Genomic DNA, 19,704 nt, shown 5'->3' on the forward strand with positions numbered 1-19,704 from the left:
AACACTACATTTCCCACAATGCAACGGTAGCCCGCCAAGTCCCTGCAGCTCGCACGAGGGGCTTCATTATTCATCAGTAGTCAGAGCAGTGTTCAACCTTCTGATACCCCCCTCCTCAAAAATGGCTAAACGTAAGGTGGACGCTGAGAACAGGGGTTTTCAGGCCAGGTGGGAGGCAGAGTACATGTTTACGAAGGTAAGAGGCAAACCTGTGTGTCTTCTGTGTGGAGAAAATGTGGCTGTAATGAAAGAATTTAATTTAAGAAGGCACTATCGAACGTCTAAGAAACACACAGAGAAGGTGGAAGAATTAAAACGAGGCCTTAAGTCCAGAGAGGCTATGTTCACGTATGCTAAATCGCAAAGCGAGGCTGCTGCCAAGGCTAGCTTGATTGTGGCAAAATAGATCGCAAAATCAGCCAGTTCAAAATCAGTTGATCAAAAACGGGTTTTGAGCCTCAGAGCCTAATCCCGAACATTGATGAATTTGTACAAAAGATGAGACACCTCTAAGTATCAGGCTCAGCCTCAGACAAGTGAGCATCACAGAGCAGTAACGTATTTTCCGTTTTTTAATTCGGTTACATTTGTTTCTACAAGACGTGATTTTTCTTTGAAGAAAGTATTGTTTTGTCTGTGTGACGTAAATTTTTGCATTTTATTTATTTATATTTATTTTTCAGTTGAATGGACTAAGGGAAAATTGCAGATAAGAGCCATGAGAAAGAATACAACTGATTTGATTAATTTTTTTATTTTACGATTTGAAAGCAATGATCGGTAGATCATAGAGCAGCACAATAATACATTTTCAGTTTATCATGCATGCACTTTTATTTATGCATTTATCTTGATATTAAGAAACACATTTTGTTTTTAAAACAATTGAATTTTTTGCTGTTTGGCTGTTGAAAATGTTTTCCCTTGAAGTTACTGACAGAGCCATAACAAAATATTGCCACATTCATTTAATCATCAGAATGACGACCTTGGCCAAAGATGCTGGAGAAGTAAAGCCGACCGGGTCGTTTCTCTCTCAGCCTGTGCAGCACGGCCACAGCCTCGCTCGAGTGGACCATCACGACGTCAACCTGAGCCGAGCCCTCCCACAGCAGCGGAAATCGAGCGGAACAAAGTCCGTTCCTGTGGTCCAGCACCTGCCCGACCACACCCGCCCTGTATTTTGGGGAGTGCAACCGGGCCAACAGCAAATCGCCGGCGTAGCGCTTGGGTCGGCCCTTGAAGTCCTGCAGTTGGACGTGCACTTCCAGCTGGTCGCCCACGGACCAGTTTTTGGCATTGACAATTGTGAAGTGACTGTGGACTGGGTCACTTGTCTGGGACAAGTCGGGTGTTTCGGAGCCATAAACTGGTATCTACTTTACCTAGTTTGATTTATAGATACCATTCAGTCTTCTTGGTTCTGTCACGACAAACGTGGGACAACGTCAAGTCTACCATGTTCATCACAATGGCCCTAGGAGGGTGCACGTCGTGAGGTTGGTGGTGCGCCACACACATCTGCCAAGCGTCCACCAGCAAAACGTCAAGACCCTCGAACATGGCGCGCAGCACCGTGTCCATCTGCAGCGAAAACCAATCACTGAAGTTTAAGACGAGGTCCCGTTTTTGTGCTCGAGGGTTGGGCGTGCGGATCACGATCACCGTCCCAGGCGCCCGGTCCAGAAGTCGCACCACCGCCTTGCGGATCTGCCGGAGGCGGTGTAGGTACATCTCCAGGGGGAAGGGGGCGAAGTCAGCCCAGAGGCTGAGCGCCACCACCGTGTCGGGACCGCCGGTCAGGCCGTCCAGCTCGTTGGCGATGTAGCGCAACTTGCGTGCCATCACGGCGGTGCGGCTGACGATGGGTGGGCCGTGGAAACGAAACTTGAGCAGAATATTGTGCGTGAGGTCTATGGCCATGAAGGGCCCCACTTTTACTCCACCCTCCTGGTTGAATTCTTTTATCCCTGCAGGGCAGAGTGCAGTAAAATTACACATCCAAAAAAACAAGTGATCACGAGCAACCAAATTGTATTATTTGATTCCCTCAACAAGTCACCCATTTTGTACTGCAATGAGAGGCGCAAACCTGGAATCACAGTGACGAGGTACTCGTACCACTGGCGCATGGTCGAGTCACCGTACATGTAGACCGATTTGTTGGTCAAACACTGGGTGACGGACGCACTATCAAACTGGCGCTTGGTCACGCCACCCAATGACCTCCAAACGTCCCGGTGGAAGTATCCAGACGTTGCCACCTTTGCGTGGTCCGGGTTTGGAGTACTGTCTCCTGCATTGATGGCAGGCAAAATGTTGTGAAAAATTACCACCGCCCCCTTCAAAAAAATCATTACTCTGAAGATCAACAGTACCATTCGTGAAAGGAAGCACGATGATGGCATCCGATGCGGAAGCATGGATTGGAACTTTAAGGTTCATGCCACTGATGTGAGAAAAATGAGCACAATGGTTAGAACAGAAATACAGAGGTCGGTCGCGCTGCTCCAACAGTACCAGCTGCCAAAAACTCTCATTCTTCTATGACACTCAAAAGTATCTCATTTGGAATATGTGGGTCCATTATTTCAAATGTGTTCTTGAGTTCATGTCAAAAAATCATTGAGTGTGCAAACCTTCGAAAGAGCCACGCTTCGTTGCTGTCGATGATGTTTTCGGGGGAGCCTTCGAGGACGTACTGGTTTCTGGTGTAGCAGCTGAGCATTTTGGGCTTGTAGCAAAACCACGGGTCGCCGGTGTGAAGGTCCGTGAAATTGCACAGTGGCCCCTGGTCTGGCGGCAGACACATGTTGCACACCATCTTCTCAGAATGACTACCTTGGCCAAAGATACTGGAGAAGTAAAGCCGATCGGGTCGTTTCTCTCTCAGTCGCCGCAGCACGGCGACGGCCTCGCTTGAATGCACCATCGTGACCTTAACCTGAGCCGGGCCCTCCCACAGCAGCGGGAATAGAGCGGTATAATATCCGTTGTTGTGGTCCAGCACCTGCCCAGCCACACCTGCCCCGTATTTTGGCGAGTACAAACTGGCCAACAGGAAATCGCCGCCGTAGCGCTTGGGTCGGCCGTTGAAGTCCCGCAGTTGGATGGTTACTTCCAGCTGGTCGCCCACGAACCAGTTTTTGCCATTGCCAATGAAAAAACGACTACGTAACGGGTCACTTGTCTGGGACAAGTCAAGTGCTTCGGAGCCAGAGGGCGGCTTGGGCCAGGCGATGAGGTCCAACAAGTTGCGTTCCTCCAGCTCTTCTTCAGGTGACTGTGGCTTGGCCAGATGTGGACAGTAAGGGGTGCGCTTGTGGTGAAACGCTTGGTGGGTTTCAGAGAGGTTGGACGGCTGGATCTGTGTCTGGTCCTTGCACAGTGCTGACACCAAGTAATTCTTCCAAATCTGAAAAGATGACACGTTATGAAAATATGATTAACCACGGATCATTTTATCCCAGTCATTAACAACTGTTGTAGTGTGTCACAAAAATGGTCAAGTGTACTGCAAAAAAGTTGGCATTGATATGAAATTGGTTGGAAAAATATTTATTTCTGACAAATAATGTATTTTTGCTCATCTCTTTATGCCAGTGATGCATGCAGAAAATTACAGTTAACCATTGTCCAATTATATAAGTGAATAACAGTTGTGTACCCAGCCACGGTGAGAATTTTTCAGTGTCTTGGTCATGAAGTTTCGAAACATCTAAACTTTAACATACCAGAGAAGCCTAGGTGATAAACAAAGTTTCGTCTTGTCTTTTGAGAAGGCATCACAGTTGTGTACCCAGTCACACCCACAGTGAGAAGTTTTCAGTGTCTTGGTCATGAAGTTTCGAAACATCTAAACCAGGGATGTCAAAGTCAAACACACCGAGGGCCAAAAAAACAAATTTGCTACAAGCCGAGGGCCGGACTGGTTCAATGTTTATTAAAATATATCGGAATGATTGCACATAGCCTATTGAACTAAGACCTAACACAGTGTACATTATTTAATGATTAAATGAATATGGCAATATTTTGTTATGGCTCTGTCAGTAACTTCAAGGGAAAATATTTTCAACAGCCAAACAGCAAAAAATTCAATTGTTTTAAAAACAAAATGTGTTTCTTAATATCAAGATAAATGCATAAATAAAAGTGCATGCATTATAAACTGAAAGTTTATTATTGTGCTGCTCTATGATCTACCGATCATTGCTTTCAAATCGTAAAATAAAAAATTAAATCAGTTGTATTCTTTCTCATGGCTCTTATCTGCAATTTTCCCTTGGTCCATTCAACTGAAAAATAAATATAAATAAATAAAATTCAAAAATTTACGGCACACAGACAAAACAATACTTTCTTCAAAGAAAAATCACGTCTTGTAGAAACAAATGTAACCGAATTAAAAAACGGAAAATACGTTACTGCTCTGTGATGCTCACTTGTCTGAGGCTGAGCCTGATACTTAGAGGTGTCTCATCTTTTGTACAAGTTCATCAATGTTCGGGGTTAGGCTCTGAGGCTCAAAACCCGTTTTTGATCAACTCTCCTTCTGCAAAGGGCCGGGCTGATTTAGCGATATCTTTTGCCACAATAAAGCTAGCCTTGACAGCAGCGTCGCTTTGTGATTTAGCATACGTGAACATAGCCTGTCTGGACTTAAGGCCTCGTTTTAATTCTTCCACCTTCTGTAGCTTTTGTTCATATTCCATTTTCTTGTCTTGGTCTGTGTGTTTCTTAGACGTTCGATAGTGCCTTCTTAAATTAAATTCTTTCATTACAGCCACATTTTCTCCACACAGAAGACACATAGGTTTGCCTCTTACCTCCGTAAACATGTACTCTGCCTCCCACCTGGCCTGAAAACCCCTGTTCTCAGCGTCCACCTTACGTTTAGCCATTTTTGAGGAGGGGGGTATCAGAAGGTTGAACACTGCTCTGACTACTGATGAATAATGAAGCCCCTCGTGCGAGCTGCAGGGACATCGCGGGCTACCGTTGCATTGTGGGAAATGTAGTGTTGGTGCGTGCAAAACACCAGCGGGCGGCTGTGGCCTGCGGGCCGGTTCTAATAGTAATTCAATATCATCCAGGGGGCCATAGATAATCAATTCGCGGGCAACAACTGTGTGTGCTGAAGATGTACTCGTGGGCTTACTTACCCTGTAACGTGTAACTTTCTTTAGAGAAAACATACTGTAAGTGCTCGGACAAAACGTGTTTTATTTTTCACGGGGATTAAATGGCAATGGATGGTTTTGATTTGCCCAGGGTGCAAAAGTAGCCAGGACCGCCGCCTCTGGTGGTTAGTGGGATATCTCGATCTGCCGTTTTCAATGTAACTAGACTTTCTTTTGCTAAATTTCTTTTCTTGCCAAACTATCGAACACAACACACAGTAATATTGAATAAATATGGGATAACCCTTGTACAATTATCTCAACTTTTTCTATAATACCCCCCTGATGAAGAAAGAAACATTGTGGTCATTTCAAACAGTCTGACGTGTATTTTCGTAGTGCCAAAAAGAGCGGAAATTTAAAGATACCCCCCACGGTTTATGTTTGTGACGCTTCCGTCTCGCTCGTTTGACGAAGTTAGGTCCCGGTTGATGATAGTCAGACAGGTCGAAGTCACTGTGAAAATGTGCCTCAGGTATAGGAAACTTATCCTCATCGTTCCCACCGTGTTCGGTCTCATCTTCTTGCTGCACAATATCATCAATGTGGAGGTGAGAGAAGCTTGTTCAACTTTTTTTTTAAACCTGTATGTTTAATTTCACATAACCTGTCAAAATGCGAGCAAAACCCATTTATCTAAATTTAGATAAAAGTCCAAGTCGGCGGCTCGGTGGCGCACTGGGTAGCACGTCCGCCTCACAGTTAGGAGGGTGCGGGTTCGATTCCACCTCCGGCCCTCCCTGTGTGGAGTTTGCATGTTCTCCCCGGGCCCGCGTGGGTTTTCTCCGGGCACTCCGGTTTCCTCCCACATTCCAAAAACATGCTTGGTAGGCCGATTGAAGACTCCAAATTGTCCCTAGGTGTGAGTGTGAGTGCGATTGGTTGTCTGTCTCTGTGTGCCCTGCGATTGGCTGGCAACCAGTTCAGGGTGTCCCCCGCCTACTGCCCGATGACGGCTGGGATAGGCTCCAGCACGCCCGCGACCCCCGTGGGGACTAAGCGGTTCAGAAAATGGATGGATAGATAAAAGTCAAACCCATTGGAATACGTATTTAGTATACTAAATATATCCATGTATAAACACTATGTCATAGTGATCATAGTGACTATGATCTTTCAACTTGGAAAAGGCCCTTGAAGACATTTCATATCAATAAAGGTGGAGAGTTGCCAGATGAATTTACCCCTCTTAGTTATTCATGTGTGAACATCCACAAACATTAAAAACTGAACGCATCTATTGACGTCTAAAACATATTTGTCCCTTAGCTAAAGTAACGTAATGACTGAAAGGCTTTTTGCAGCGTCTCCTTTAAACGTGATGCCTTTTCAGAAGACAAGTCGCAACTTTGTTTATCACCCAGGCTTCTCTGGTCTGTTACAGTTTAGATGTTTCGAAACTTCATGACCAAGACACTGAAAAATTCTCACCGTGGTGTGACTGCGACTGGGTACACAACTGTTATTCACTTACATAATTGGACAATGGTTAACTGTGATTTTCTGCATGCATCACCCGCATAAAGAGATGAGCAAAAATACATTATTTGTCAGAAATAAATATTTTTTCAACCAATTACATATGAATGCCAACTTTTTTGCAGTACACTTGACCATTTTTTGTGGCACACTACAACAGTTGTTAATGACTGGGATAAAATGATCCGTGGTTAATCATATTTTCATAACGTGTCATCTTTTCAGATTTGGAAGAATCACTTGGTGTCAGCACTGTACAAGGTCCAAAACCGCATCCAGCCGTCCAACCTCTCTGAAACCCACCAGGCGTTTCATCACAAGCGCACCCCTTACTGTCCACATCTGGCCCAGCCACTGTCACCTGAAGAAGAGCTGGAGGAACGCAACTTGTTGGACCTCATCGCCTGGCCCCAGCCACCCTTTGGCTCCGAAGCACCCAACTTGTCGCAGACAAGTGACCCGTTAAGTAGTCCTTTACTCATTGACGATGGCAAACACTGGTTCGTGGGCGACCAGCTGGAAGTAAACATCCTAATGCGGGACTTCAACGGCCGACCCAAGCGCTACGGCGGCGATTTGCTGTTGGCCAGTTTGCACTCGCCAAAATACGGGGCAGGTGTGGCCGGGCAGGTGCTGGACCACAACAACGGACATTATAGCGCTCTATTCCCGCTGCTGTGGGAGGGCCCAGCTCGGGTTAAGGTAAGGATGGTGCATTCGAGCGAGGCCGTCGCCGTGCTGCGGCGACTGAGAGAGCAACGGCCCGATCGGGTGCACTTCTCCAGCATCTTTGGCCAAGGTAGTCGTTCTGAGAAGATGGTGTGCAACATGTGTCTGCCGCCAGACCAGGGGCCACTGTGCAATTTCACGGACCTTCACACCGGCGACCCGTGGTTTTGCTACAAGCCCAAAAACCTCAGCTGCTACACCCGATACAGCTACGTCCTCGAAGGCTCCCCCGAAAACATCATCGACAGCAACGAAGCGTGGCTCTTTCGAAGGTTTGCACACTCAATGATTTTTTGACATGAACTCAAGAACACATTTGAAATAATGGACCCACATATTCCAAATGAGATACTTTTGAGTGTCATAGAAGAATGAAAGTTTTTGGCAGTTGGTACTGTTGGAGCAGCGCGACCGACCTCTGTATTTCTGTTCTAACCATTGTGCTCATTTTTCTCACATCAGTGGCGTGAACCTTAAAGTTCCAATCCATGCTTCCACATCGAATGCCATCATCGTGCTTCCTTCCAGGAAAGGTACTGTTGATCTTCAGAGTCATGATTTTTTTGAAGGGGGTGGTGTTCATTTTTCACAACATTTTATCTGCCATCAATGTAGGAGACAGCACTCAAAAACTGGACCACGCAAAGGTGGCAACGTCTGGATACTACTACCAGGACATTTGGAGGTCATTGGGTGGTGTAACCAAGCGCCAGTTTGATGGTGCGTCCATCACTCAGTGTTTGACCAACAAGTTGGTCTACATGTACGGTGACTCGACCATGCGCCAGTGGTACGAGTACCTCGTCACTGTGATTCCAGGTTTGTGCCTCTCATTGCAGTACAAAATGGGTGACTTGTTGAGGGAATCAAATAATACAATTTGGTTGCTCGTGATCACTTGTTTTTTTGGATGTGTAATTTTACTGCACTCTGCCCTGCAGGGATAAAAGAATTCAACCAGGAGGGTGGAGTAAAAGTGGGGCCCTTCATGGCCATAGACCTCACGCACAATATTCTGCTCAAGTTTCGTTTCCACGGCCCACCCATTGTCAGCCGCACCGCCGTGATGGCACGCAAGTTGCGCTACATCGCCAACGAGCTGGACGGCCTGACCGGCGGTCCCGACATGGTGGTGGCGCTCAGCCTCTGGGCTGACTTCGCCCCCTTCCCCCTGGAGATGTACCTACACCGCCTCCGGCAGATCCGCAAGGCGGTGGTGCGACTTCTGGACCGGGCGCCTGGGACGGTGATCGTGATCCGCACGCCCAACCCTCGAGCACAAAAACGGGACCTCGTCTTAAACTTCAGTGATTGGTTTTCGCTGCAGATGGACACGGTGCTGCGCGCCATGTTCGAGGGTATTGACGTTTTGCTGGTGGACGCTTGGCAGATGTGCGTCGCGCACCACCAACCTTACGACCTGCACCCTCCTGGGGTCATTGTCAAAAATATGGTAGACATGATGTTGTCTTACATTTGTCCCCCCTTCGAATGACACACCGACCAAACCTGGCTTTATGGAACGGGAATAGCCTAGCGAGGCGACCAGTTATGGAGTCAAATTGTAATTGTATGAAACGCTCCTTTAGGTTCAAAATAATTGTGTTCAGTTTGGTACTTTGTTTAATTTTTCACTTGTCATAATAGTATGTAATAGTAATAGTATTTTGTTTTCGCTTGTCAATTATTTAACTGGTTCTTTTATCACAAACCAAGTTATGGAGTCAAATTGTAATTGTATGAAACGTTCCTTTAGGTTCAAAATAAATGTGTTCAGTTTGGTACTTTGTTTAATTTTTCACTTGTCATAATAGTATGTATTAGTAATAGTATTTTGTTTTCGCTTGTCAATTATTTAACGGGTTCTTTTATCACAAACCAGATATTTAGGTTGCATTACCTGACATGTTTCGGCTTGTACACTCTGATGAAGGCTTTATAGTGTCCACAAACAGGAACAAGGAAGAAAAGGGAGAGGGGACAAGAAGGAAAGATATAACTTAGTGTGTATAAATTAAGAGTATTTACACATTGATTGACATGACAAATGATATAAATTAATAGAAATATGAACACATTGATTGACATGATAAGTATAACAGTATGAAAAGTATAGAAGTATGTATAAACTAACAAAAATACGCTGTTGCTCTCTCTTCAAGGTCTACTATGTCGCAGGAGCGTCTCTCTGGACTTGCCATCATCAGCATCAATAAGCACAACAGGTTTTGGATGATGTTATAATTGATGATTTTGCTGAAAAGCCGAGACAAGTCATGTTACTGACTGGAATAGTTCATATAGTTGCATAGGCCCTCCGCCATAGGACAGGGTTCGGCAACCCAAAATGTTCAAAGACCCATATTGCCCCCCCCCCCCCCCCCCCCCCCCCCCCCGCCCACACACACAACATAACTGTCTGGAGCTGCAAAAATCACAGCCTTTATAATGCAACATAGCCTGTCAATACATAAGTTGTATGCCTACTATTAAAATAGTTTAATGAATGATCGGAAGCAAATTTAGCATGCTTTAGCTGAAAATGTCGCTCCAAATTCCTCTTCTTGTTATTCAACAACTTCTCATTGCAAATCAAACATGCAGGCAGTGCTTCCGCATTGGCAATGAAAGCATAAAGTTCCGTCCATTCTTTCTTAAAGCCTCTGTTCTCATCAGCAATCTTTCTCTTTTTGCCTTTTGAATCCATGGCCCATCACTCACACACCTGTTTGTTTACAACTCACCCGTGCCGTGTCGCTGGCTATGACGCCATTTTGCTATTTGGCGTCATTCTTAAATTCGGTATTTTTAATATATTTACAATTATATACATTTTTAAAGCATAAAAATTCTTCTGTTATGATCACCCTCTAAAAACCATATTTAAAAAACTACCACCAACAAAAACAAAACAAAACGTATTTTTCTATTTTCACGCATTTTTGCAAAAACTCCAGGGGGCCGCTAGGCGGCGTGCTAGAGAGCCGCAGGCGGCTCCGGAGCGGCGAGTTGCCGACCTCTAACAAATAACCACATTCCAAGTTCTGTTTTTTTAGACATATCTCTGAGACCCATCAATACTAACAAAATAAAAGAGGGCGTGTGTGTTTGTGTGTGCATTTTTTCTCCTTGTCAGTCAGGCCATAAACTGGTTTGTACTTCACCTAGTTTGATTTATAAATATCATTCAGTCTTTTTGGTTCTGTCACGGCAAACGTGGGACAACATCACGTCTACCATGTTCATCACAATGGCCCTAGGAGGGTGCACGTCGTGAGGTTGGTGGTGCGCCACACACATCTGCCAAGCGTCCACCAGCAAAACGTCAAGACCCTCGAACATGGCGCGCAGCACCGTGTCCAGCTGCAGCGAAAACCAGTCACTGAACTTTAGGCTGAGGTCCCGATCTTGAGCTCGAGGGTTGGGCGTGCGGACCACCACCACCGTCCCAGGCGCCCGGTCCAGAAGTCGCACCACCGCCTTGCGGATCTGCCAGAGGCGATGGTGGTACACCTCCACGGGGAAGGGGGCGAAGTGAGCCCAGACGCTGAGCGCCACCACCGTGTCGGGACCGCCGGTCAGGCCGTCCAGCTCGTTGGCAATGTAGCGCAACTTGTGTGCCATCAAGGTGGTGCGGGTGACGATGGGTGGGCCGTGGAAACGAAACTTGAGCAGAATATTGTGCGTGAGGTCTATGGCCATGAAGGGCCCCACTTTTACTCCACCCTCCTGGTTGAATTCTTTTATCCCTGCAGGGCAGAGTGCAATAAAATTACACACACAAAAAAAACCAAGTGATTACGAGCAACCAAATTGTATTATTTGATTCCCTCAACAAGTCACCCATTTTGTACTGCAATGAGAGGCACAAACCTGGAATCACAGTGACGAGGTACTCGTACCACTGGCGCATGGTCGAGTCACCGTACATGTAGACCAACTTGTTGGTCAAACACTGAGTGATGGACGCACCATCAAACTGGCGCTTGGTTACACCACCCAATGACCTCCAAATGTCCTGGTAGTAGTATCCAGACGTTGCCACCTTTGCGTGGTCCAGTTTTTGAGTGCTGTCTCCTACATTGATGGCAGATAAAATGTTGTGAAAAATCAACACCACCCCCTTCAAAAAAATCATTACTCTGAAGATCAACAGTACCTTTCCTGGAAGGAAGCACGATGATGGCATTCGATGTGGAAGCATGGATTGGAACTTTAAGGTTCACGCCACTGATGTGAGAAAAATGAGCACAATGGTTAGAACAGAAATACAGAGGTCGGTCGCGCTGCTCCAACAGTACCAACTGCCAAAAACTTTCATTCTTCTATGACACTCAAAAGTATCTCATTTGGAATATGTGGGTCCATTATTTTAAATGTGTTCTTGAGTTCATGTCAAAAAATCATTGAGTGTGCAAACCTTTGAAAGAGCAACTCTTCCTTGCTGTTGATGATGTTTTCGAGGGAGCCTTCGAGGACGTAGTTGTTTCTGGTGTCGCAGCTGAGCATTTTGGGCTTGTAGCAATACCAAGGGTCGCCGGTGTGAAGGTCCGTAAAGTTGCAGAGTGGCCCCTGGTCTGGCGGCAGACACATGTTGCACACCATCTTCTCAGAATGATTACCTTGGCCAAAGATGCTGGAGAAGTACACCCGATCGGGTCGTTTCTCTCTCAGCCTCTGCAACACGGCCACAGCCTCGCTCGAGTGGACCATCACGACGTCAACCTGAGCCGAGCCCTCCCACAGCAGCGGGAATCGAGCGGAATAAAGTCCGTTCCTGTGGTCCAGCACCTGCCCGGCCACACCTGCCCTGTCTTTTAGGGAGTGCAACCGGGCCAACAGCAAATCGCCGCCGTAGCGCTTGGGTCGGCCCTTGAAATCCCGTAGTTGGACGTGCACTTCCAGCTGGTCGCCCACGGACCAGTTTTTGGCATTGACAATTGTGAAGTGACTGTGTACCGGGTCACTTGTCTGCGACAAGTTGGGTGCTTCGGAGCCAAAGGGTGGCTGGGGCCAGGCGATGAAATCCAACAAGTTGCGTTCCTCCAGCTCTTCTTCAGGTGACAGTGGCTGGGCCAGATGTGGACAGTAAGGGGTGCGCTTGTGATGAAACGCCTGGTGGGTTTCAGAGAGGTTGGACGGCTGGATGCGGTTTTGGACCTTGTACAGTGCTGACACCAAGTGATTCTTCCAACTCTGAAAAGATGATATGTTATGAAAATATGATAACATTTCAACCACGGATCATTTTATCCCAGTAATTAACAACTGTTGTAGTGTGCAGCAAAAGATTATCAAGTGTACTGCAAAAAAGTTGGCATTTATCTAAAATTGGTTGGAAAAATATTTATTTCTAACAAATAATGCATTTTTGCTCATCTCTTTATGCCAGTGATGCATGCAGAAAATCACAGTTAACCATTGTCCAATTATATAAGTGAATAACAGTTGTGTACTCAGTCACACTCACGGTGAAATTTTTTCAGTGTCTTGGTCATGAAGTTTCGAAACATCTAAACTGTAACAGACCAGAGAAGCCTGGGTGATAAACAAAGTTGTGACTTGTCTTCTGAGAAGGCATCACGTTTAAAGGAGACGCTGCAAAAAGTCTTTCAAGCTTCTCTCACCTCCACATTGCTGATATTATGCTGGAAGAAGATGAGACCGAACAGGGTGAGAACGATGAAGATACATTTCCTATAGCCGAGGCACATTTTCACAGTGACTTTGACCTGTCTGACTGTCATCAACTGGGAAGTAACCTCGTCAAATGAGCGAGATGGAAGCACCACAAAAATGCCCCATGGGAGGGGGAGATTATATTGAAATTTCCTGTTTTGCTGGTTTGTGCCTTCTTATTTTAATTTCTTGTGATGTTTACTTGTATGTTCATTGTGATCTATGTCTTGTCACCGTGAGATAGTGGGAACGTAATTTCGATCTCTTTGTGTGTCTTGGCATGTGAAGAAATTGACAATAAAGCAGACTTTGACTTGGACTTTCCATGATAGTTTGACTATCAGCAGATAATTTAGATTGCAGAAGTGATGACTACCGTTCTTCTACCACTGTACTTCCTGGCAGAAGTTCTTCACCTTTCTTCCATTTGTAGGATGATGACATTCATACGTACATCATACAGAGGTGTCAAGCTATTTTTTTCTCACCACATTTCAATTGTGTAGGGAGGATCGGGCCGCAGGGCCTTGTGTTTGACTGTGCCTTATAGGAGTTTCATTCAATCCCCGTGAAAAATAAAACATGTTTTCTCTAAAGAAAGTTACACGTTACAGGGTAAGTAAGCCCACGAGTACATCTTCAGCACACACACACAAAAAAAAACTTGAACAAATTTCTCTCACCTCCCCAAGGGTATTATTTTTCATCAGGAAGATGAGGCCATATAGGCTGAGAATGATGAGGATATATTTCCAAACATTCAGAGACATGGCGATCGAGATTTTCATAGTCTCCGTTATGTGTCGCCGCCCCAGTTATGATGATATCCCCTAACCGCCTTACCTGGTCCTTCGGTCCCAGAATTATGCTGGCTCCAATGAGGATGTAACCTCACCCATTAGGCAGGACGTCCATGGAGTGACACAAAGGGTGTGTTCGGAAATTCAATCTAAGACACTGACGCTCCCATGAGAGTGTGAGTGTTCTATTACATTCCATCTTTTTATGAAAAAATCCAAAGTTTAGCTCCATGTGCTGGGTGTACATTTTCTTGTGAGAAACAATCACCTATATATCATCAGATACATACTATGTCAAAATATCAGCCATCTACGATGCTGATATGTTTAGATGTGCAAAAACAATTAAAAAAAATAATACATTCAAAGAAGGACATTTGAAATGAAGTCAATCAATCCAAATTCTTTATTTGTTTTTTATATATATATTCATAATTTAGGTGGCTCGGTGGCGCACTGGGTAGCACGTCCGCCTCACAGTTAGGAGGGTGCGGGTTCGATTCCACCTCCGGCCCTCCCTGTGTGGAGTTTGCATGTTCTCCCCGGGCCCACGTGGGTTTTCTCCGGGCACTCCGGTTTCCTCCCACATTCCAAAAACATGCTTGGTAGGCCGATTGAAGACTCCAAATTGTCCCTAGGTGTGAGTGCGAGTGCAAATGGTTGTCTGTCTCTGTGTGCCCTGCGATTGGCTGGCAACCAGTTCAGGGTGTCCCCCGCCTACTGCCCGATGACGGCTGGGATAGGCTCCAGCACGCCCGCGACCCCCGTGGGGACTAAGCGGTTCAGAAAATGGATGGATGGATGGATATTCATAATTTAGGTCACCCCTCACAAGAAAGCAACTGTCTATGGAATTCCATAGCTTCTGCCACAGGTGTTCAAACCCGGTCGTTGGGGGGCGCTGTCCTGCATGTTTTCAATGTCTCCCTCCTCTGACACACCGGATTAAATGATCAGGATCGTTATCAGGCTTCTTTAGAGTTGTTAATTTGAATCAGTGTCCCTTTTTCTGTACTTATGTGTTTTGAAAAAGTTCTTGTACTAAATTTAAGTGGATATGCAGCATGTGGGAAAAGCAGAATTATAAAAAAAAGTTTTTATATTATTTATATATTGCGTTAATTTCAAGTCTGGAAAGTGTTCCTAGAATGGCTCACTGTTATTTGTAAACAAAGAACGGAGACGGCTTGAATACAGACCCAAAAAAAAAAAAAAATTTGGGCGAGGAAAAGTCACATAGTGGTGTGAAGCAGTTTGTGCAATCAGCAGCGTTCACTCTGTTGAGAATGAGGCAGCACGTGGCAAAGAATGGCTTCTCCAGTGTTTGGATTCCACATATATACTCAACCGGCTAGTGACTAGACATATTCAAGTTCCTTTCAGTGCAACAAACCGAACAAGACTGACAGTTTTTTTGCCCTAGGATGGGGCGGACGCTTTCATCACAAGTAAGAAAAAGGAAGAAAATAGCAAAACATGAGAAAGAAAAGTCCGTTTGTCACGTTAGCCGGCAGTCTGTTTTTCGATTGTGACCGCCGACTACATAAATACTATATGGCACAAATATGAACTTGTTTTTTCTGCAGGATGTTGCTGGGCTGTTTATTACAGCAATACTACTACGTTCTCTGATTTCAAATTAGTGTATGCCAAACTTTGTTACTTTAATACGTATGTAATGTAATTCAAGTCATTCTTCTGCAAAGGCAAATATGTCCAATACATTCTGCTCCCTTTATGAAGTTAAAAAGAGGAGGAAATCCATCCATTCATTTTCCATACCGCTTGTCCCCACGTCTCCTTCAATTACAACTTCCTTTTCAGTGAGGCCCAATACTCGTTCACACAATATTTCTGGTTCCATCTCGACAGACGTAGGACAACATCACGTCTACCATGTTCTTGACAATGGACCTAGGGGGGTGCAGGTTGTGAGGTTGGTGGTGCGCCACACACATCTGCCAAGCGTCCACCAGCCAAACGTCGAGACCTTCGAACATGGCGCGCAGCACCGTGTCCAGCTGCAGCGAAAACCAGTCGCTGTTGTACAGGCTGACGTCTCGCTCCAGAGCCTGAGGGTTGGCTGTGCGGATCACCACCACCGTCCCCGGCGCCCGGTCCAGGAGTCGGACTACCGCCTTGCGAATATGCCGCAGGCGGCGTATGTACACCTCCACGGGGAAGGTACTGAAGTGAGACCAGACGCTGAGGGCCACCACCGTGTCAGGCCCGCCGGTCAGGCCGTCCAGCTCGTTGGCGATGTAGCGCAACTCGCTGGTCATGACGGTGGAGAAGCGGATGGGTGGCCCGTGGCAGCGGTACTCCAGCAGAATGTTGTGGGTGCTGTCCACTGCCATTAAGGGTCCCACCTTTTTTGGACTCTGCAGCTCGAATTCTTTCATCTCTGCCGCGGAGAACACAACAGAGCTACGTAAGAGGGAACAAGTGGTCAGAAGCTACTGAGGATTCAGGATCTTCACAAGAGCACTTCCATGGGTATGGGCAGCACAGTATAGATACTATATTGTATAAAAAAATAAACATATAAAATAAACTTAAATAGTGGAAAGTACTATAACGTTTACAATTGTCACTGACCTGGAAGCACACTGAGGAGGTACTCGAACCACTGGCGCACAGTGGAGTCGCCGTACATGTAAACCAACTTGTTGGTCAAACACTGAGTGATATCAGAGCCTCTGTCAAACTGCCGCATATTGACACCACCCAACGGCCTCCACGAGTCCTGGTAGTAGTACCCAGAAGTCGGCAGCTTCACCGGATCTGGATTTTGCCGGTCATTTTCTACATTGATGGCAGATACAATGATGGAAAATAAATTTCCATACTCCAAAAAAAGTGATTTATTATTGACACGGTAGGCAGTACCTTTCCTCGAAGGCATCACGACGATGGTGTCCGTTGTGGAAGCGTGGATGGGAACTTTGACATTGACCCCACTGATGTAAAAAAAAAAGTTGATTTCAAAAGTTGCAACAAAAAAATGAATGAGAAACAGCGTGGAATCTCATATCCTTCTATCATTTAAGGTGTTCCCACCAGAGATTGGGGTCAACAGATTGGGATGAATTTGAACAAAAACTAAACTTGATTTGGGTCTCAATGGCAAGAAATACATTAAGAACAGCGCTTGTCATATATACGAACCTCTGGAAGAGCAAAGCTTCCTTCTTGGTGATGATGTTTTTGAGGTAGCCTCCCTTGGCATGATTGATTCGGGCATCGCAGCTGAGCATTTTAGGCTTGTAACAATACCACGGCTCGCCGGAGTAAGGGTCCGTGTAGTTGCACAACTCCCCCTGGTCCTGCGGCAGGCACATGTTGCACACTGTGCTCTCAGAAAGAAGGCCGTGGCGATAGAGGCTGACGAAGAACACTCGATCGGGCCGTTGCTCTCTCAGTCGCCGCAGCACGGCGACGGCCTCGCTCGAATGCACCATCGTGACCTCGACCTGAGCCGTGCCCTCCCACAGCAGCGGGAATCGAGCGGTATAAAGTCCGTTGTTGTGGTCCAGTACTTGCCCAGCCACACCCGCTTTGTATTTTGGGGAGTGCAACCGGGCCAACAGCAAATCGCCGCCGTAGCGCTTGGGTCGGCCCTTGAAGTCGTGCAGGTGGACCAGCACCTCCAGCTGGTCACCCACGTACCAACGCTGGTTGTTTTTGGAGGGGATGATTGTAAACAGGCTGTGGGCCGGGTCACTTGTCTGACAGAGGGTGGGTATTGTAGAGCTAGATGGCTGCTGGGGCCCGGCAATGAGGTCCAACAAGTCCCGCTCCTCCAGCTCTTCTATCAATGATGGCGGCTGACCCAGATGTGAACAGAAGCTGTGATTGTGGTGAAATGTTGGGAGGCTTCTATAAGTGAGTGACTGGATCCGGCTCTGGAACTTGTACAGTGCTGACATTGTGTGGTACTTCCAGTTCTAAAGGGATGACATATATGAAAAAAAATCTCAAGGACCCATTCACAAAACAGATCCTCAGGTGACAGTATAGTGTGCAAAAAAAAATATTTAACTTCTCTCACCTCCCCATTGGTAATGTTGTTCAACAGGAAGATGAGGCCAAACAGGGTGACAATGATGAGGCCATATTTCAAAACATTTCCAGACTTCATGAACGCTTTGATAGCGTTCATTCGCTGACCCTGCAGTAATGATGATGTCATCACGTAACCTTGAACAGATCGGAGAGAGAGCGTCTGCTTCAATAAAACAACAATCCTATGTCTTTTCTCAAATGAAATTGGCTTCACATGTTCAACTTTAATTTTCCAGAAACCAAGAAGTAACCCGATGACTAACCTGAAGAATAAGAATTTTGCTGCTATACTGGGGAAATTCAAAAAATATATATGAAACACACAATCGAATATTGTAAATAACACGACACTATTAACACTTAATTTTTGATATTGAGGATGAGGCTCCATTAGCCCCGATTCTCACTGTGGAACACCATGACCTGGATGGAATCGACCTTACATGTCATTGTGCTTGAAATTGATTGATTGATTGATTGATTGATTGATTGGTTGATTGATATCTTTACTGCAAACATGTTTGAAACAAAAATGGAATACAAAACTGCATACCTGAGGAAATAGAGCTCAATTAAATTTAAGTTTTGTTTGTTTGTCTTTCTTTTCTTGCTTGGTGTAATGCATGATTAACTTATTATGGCCCAAAGGTTATTATTATTATTACTATTATTTATTTTCAATTTAATGTTGCTGTTGTTGTTTTTATTATTTGCGCTCTTATTTTAATTGTTAACGTTTGTACAAATCTGTTTTGTTTTACTCGTGTTCATTGGACATTTCAATGAATATTTTGTCTACCTTGTAAGCGTTGTATCTATATTATAAATACGACAATAATTTAAAGTCTGAACACATTTATATTACAGTACACGTTCTTGTTATTGTTGAATCGATATTTTATGTGTTCATGATAGAAATTCGTCATCATCTAGTTAAGAGCAGTGTGCGTGATTTGCAATCTGTGTTGTGTTTTGGAGGGGAAAAAATCGTTTAGTGCTACCAAAATCTTTCTTAAATAAAAATAAAAATCAGTTCTAATCTGAAAAATATCGCCTATCCCTCTCAAGAGAAAAACAACTCCGAATTAGGTAGTGTTTATTCATCCTACAGACGACACTGACAAGAGATAAAGAAAGCATTACAGCCTTATTCTTTCCTAAATAAACATATATATCTTTAAAATACACAAGCAAATAAAGCACCGGTAATGTAAAATATTAACTTACACAAGCTTGATGTCTATCCGCTATCCACAACCGGACCAGCCCACAGCTCGGTTCGGGACAAAACACAAGCCCCAGGGTTCCTGAAAAATCTTAGAAATGCATTTTCAAACCCAAATTCCAATAAATATTAGTCCCAAAGCATGATTGGTTTGTCCACAATTTGCGTAATTGTCGGTGTGACGCATCGCTGGCAAGGTTTAAAAAAACAATCAAGACATACGCGTTTGGTTGTGGTCGACTGTGATTGGCTGCTTCCTCTTCGCAACTTCCGCATTATCCCCAACCCTTTTATCCTTTTTTTTTTTTTTTTAATATATTGAAACACTTTATTGAATGAAAACAAATACATAGAAGAGAAGGGGGTTTGGGGATAATCGTACTTCATACGGAGTTTTCTGGCCAGCACAATCAGTACTTTACTTGATTTTTTATTTTTTTTTTTAAATTGCTGCATTGGCTTCCCGTGTAAAAATCGAGTTTTAGGATCTTTTTAAATGTCAACCAATATTCAAATTTGGCAGTACTACTGTATTTATAGTTTG

At 45.0% G+C, this 19,704-nt stretch overlaps 4 protein-coding genes and 1 long non-coding RNA gene across 8 annotated transcripts; 2 read left to right on the plus strand and 3 right to left on the minus strand.

Annotated features, from left to right (window-relative positions):
* Window positions 1–48: 48 nt before the first annotated feature.
* On the plus strand, window positions 49–4,033 carry LOC137840536 (uncharacterized). The gene is made up of 2 exons (XR_011087260.1): window positions 49–196; window positions 980–4,033. It is a non-coding gene; the product is annotated as an uncharacterized lncRNA (long non-coding RNA).
* Window positions 739–7,049, minus strand: LOC125973781 (NXPE family member 3-like). Of its 2 annotated transcripts, none has more exons than XM_049728252.1 (5): window positions 6,996–7,049; window positions 2,640–3,415; window positions 2,379–2,449; window positions 2,093–2,296; window positions 739–1,970 (listed from the first exon to the last, which is right to left on the minus strand). In XM_049728252.1, the coding sequence occupies exons 1-5, from the start codon at window positions 7,002–7,004 to the stop codon at window positions 1,396–1,398; spliced, it is 1,635 nt and encodes a 544-aa protein (XP_049584209.1). In that variant the 5' UTR covers window positions 7,005–7,049; the 3' UTR covers window positions 739–1,395. The 2 variants fall into 2 exon arrangements, with proteins under 2 accessions (XP_049584209.1, XP_049584208.1); XM_049728251.2 differs by lacking the exon at window positions 6,996–7,049 and adding an exon at window positions 4,830–5,629.
* On the plus strand, window positions 5,577–9,175 carry LOC125973783 (NXPE family member 3-like). Its single transcript, XM_049728255.2, has 5 exons — window positions 5,577–5,734; window positions 6,888–7,663; window positions 7,854–7,924; window positions 8,007–8,210; window positions 8,333–9,175. The coding sequence occupies exons 1-5, from the start codon at window positions 5,615–5,617 to the stop codon at window positions 8,884–8,886; spliced, it is 1,725 nt and encodes a 574-aa protein (XP_049584212.1). The 5' UTR covers window positions 5,577–5,614; the 3' UTR covers window positions 8,887–9,175.
* Window positions 9,176–9,807: 632 nt separating this feature from the next.
* Window positions 9,808–13,855, minus strand: LOC125973785 (NXPE family member 3-like). 2 transcript variants are annotated; one of them, XM_068651625.1, is made up of 5 exons: window positions 13,754–13,855; window positions 11,812–12,587; window positions 11,551–11,621; window positions 11,265–11,468; window positions 9,808–11,140 (listed from the first exon to the last, which is right to left on the minus strand). In XM_068651625.1, exons 1-5 carry the CDS (start codon window positions 13,838–13,840, stop codon window positions 10,575–10,577), a joined length of 1,704 nt encoding a protein of 567 aa, XP_068507726.1. In that variant the 5' UTR covers window positions 13,841–13,855; the 3' UTR covers window positions 9,808–10,574. The 2 variants fall into 2 exon arrangements, with proteins under 2 accessions (XP_068507726.1, XP_068507725.1); XM_068651624.1 differs by lacking the exon at window positions 13,754–13,855 and adding an exon at window positions 13,019–13,159.
* A 1,586-nt stretch (window positions 13,856–15,441) lies between these two features.
* On the minus strand, window positions 15,442–19,629 carry LOC125973788 (NXPE family member 3). 2 transcript variants are annotated; one of them, XM_049728262.2, is made up of 6 exons: window positions 19,163–19,629; window positions 17,922–18,070; window positions 17,039–17,817; window positions 16,760–16,830; window positions 16,469–16,675; window positions 15,442–16,274 (listed from the first exon to the last, which is right to left on the minus strand). In XM_049728262.2, the coding sequence occupies exons 2-6, from the start codon at window positions 18,060–18,062 to the stop codon at window positions 15,712–15,714; spliced, it is 1,761 nt and encodes a 586-aa protein (XP_049584219.1). In that variant the 5' UTR covers window positions 18,063–18,070; window positions 19,163–19,629; the 3' UTR covers window positions 15,442–15,711. The 2 variants fall into 2 exon arrangements, with proteins under 2 accessions (XP_049584219.1, XP_049584218.1); XM_049728261.2 differs by having other exon boundaries at window positions 16,469–16,830.
* Between the last annotated feature and the right edge of the window lie 75 nt (window positions 19,630–19,704).

This window comes from Syngnathus scovelli, chromosome 8 (genome assembly GCF_024217435.2).
Source record: "Syngnathus scovelli strain Florida chromosome 8, RoL_Ssco_1.2, whole genome shotgun sequence".
In the NCBI taxonomy this organism is placed as follows: domain Eukaryota; kingdom Metazoa; phylum Chordata; class Actinopteri; order Syngnathiformes; family Syngnathidae; genus Syngnathus; species Syngnathus scovelli.

Excerpts from the sequence above, each read along its gene's own strand:
- LOC125973781 (XM_049728251.2), bottom strand. The coding sequence starts at position 5,198 with ATGTTTTCTCTAAAGAAAGTTACACGTTACAGGGTAAGTAAGCCCACG. Across the intron at positions 3,416-4,829 it reads CAGAGTACATGTTTACGGAG|ATTTGGAAGAATTACTTGGT; the intron begins GTAAGAGGCAAA and ends TCATCTTTTCAG. Across the intron at positions 1,971-2,092 it reads CCTCGTCACTGTGATTCCAG|GGATAAAAGAATTCAACCAG; the intron begins GTTTGCGCCTCT and ends TCTGCCCTGCAG.
- LOC125973783 (XM_049728255.2), top strand. The coding sequence starts at position 5,615 with ATGATAGTCAGACAGGTCGAAGTCACTGTGAAAATGTGCCTCAGGTAT. Across the intron at positions 7,664-7,853 it reads GAAGCGTGGCTCTTTCGAAG|TGGCGTGAACCTTAAAGTTC; the intron begins GTTTGCACACTC and ends TTCTCACATCAG. Across the intron at positions 8,211-8,332 it reads CCTCGTCACTGTGATTCCAG|GGATAAAAGAATTCAACCAG; the intron begins GTTTGTGCCTCT and ends TCTGCCCTGCAG.
- LOC125973785 (XM_068651624.1), bottom strand. The coding sequence starts at position 13,138 with ATGACAGTCAGACAGGTCAAAGTCACTGTGAAAATGTGCCTCGGCTAT. Across the intron at positions 11,622-11,811 it reads GAAGAGTTGCTCTTTCAAAG|TGGCGTGAACCTTAAAGTTC; the intron begins GTTTGCACACTC and ends TTCTCACATCAG. Across the intron at positions 11,469-11,550 it reads CGTGCTTCCTTCCAGGAAAG|GAGACAGCACTCAAAAACTG; the intron begins GTACTGTTGATC and ends CCATCAATGTAG.
- LOC125973788 (XM_049728261.2), bottom strand. The coding sequence starts at position 18,062 with ATGACATCATCATTACTGCAGGGTCAGCGAATGAACGCTATCAAAGCG. Across the intron at positions 17,818-17,921 it reads ACAACATTACCAATGGGGAG|AACTGGAAGTACCACACAAT; the intron begins GTGAGAGAAGTT and ends TCATCCCTTTAG. Across the intron at positions 16,275-16,468 it reads CCTCCTCAGTGTGCTTCCAG|AGATGAAAGAATTCGAGCTG; the intron begins GTCAGTGACAAT and ends TCTCCGCGGCAG.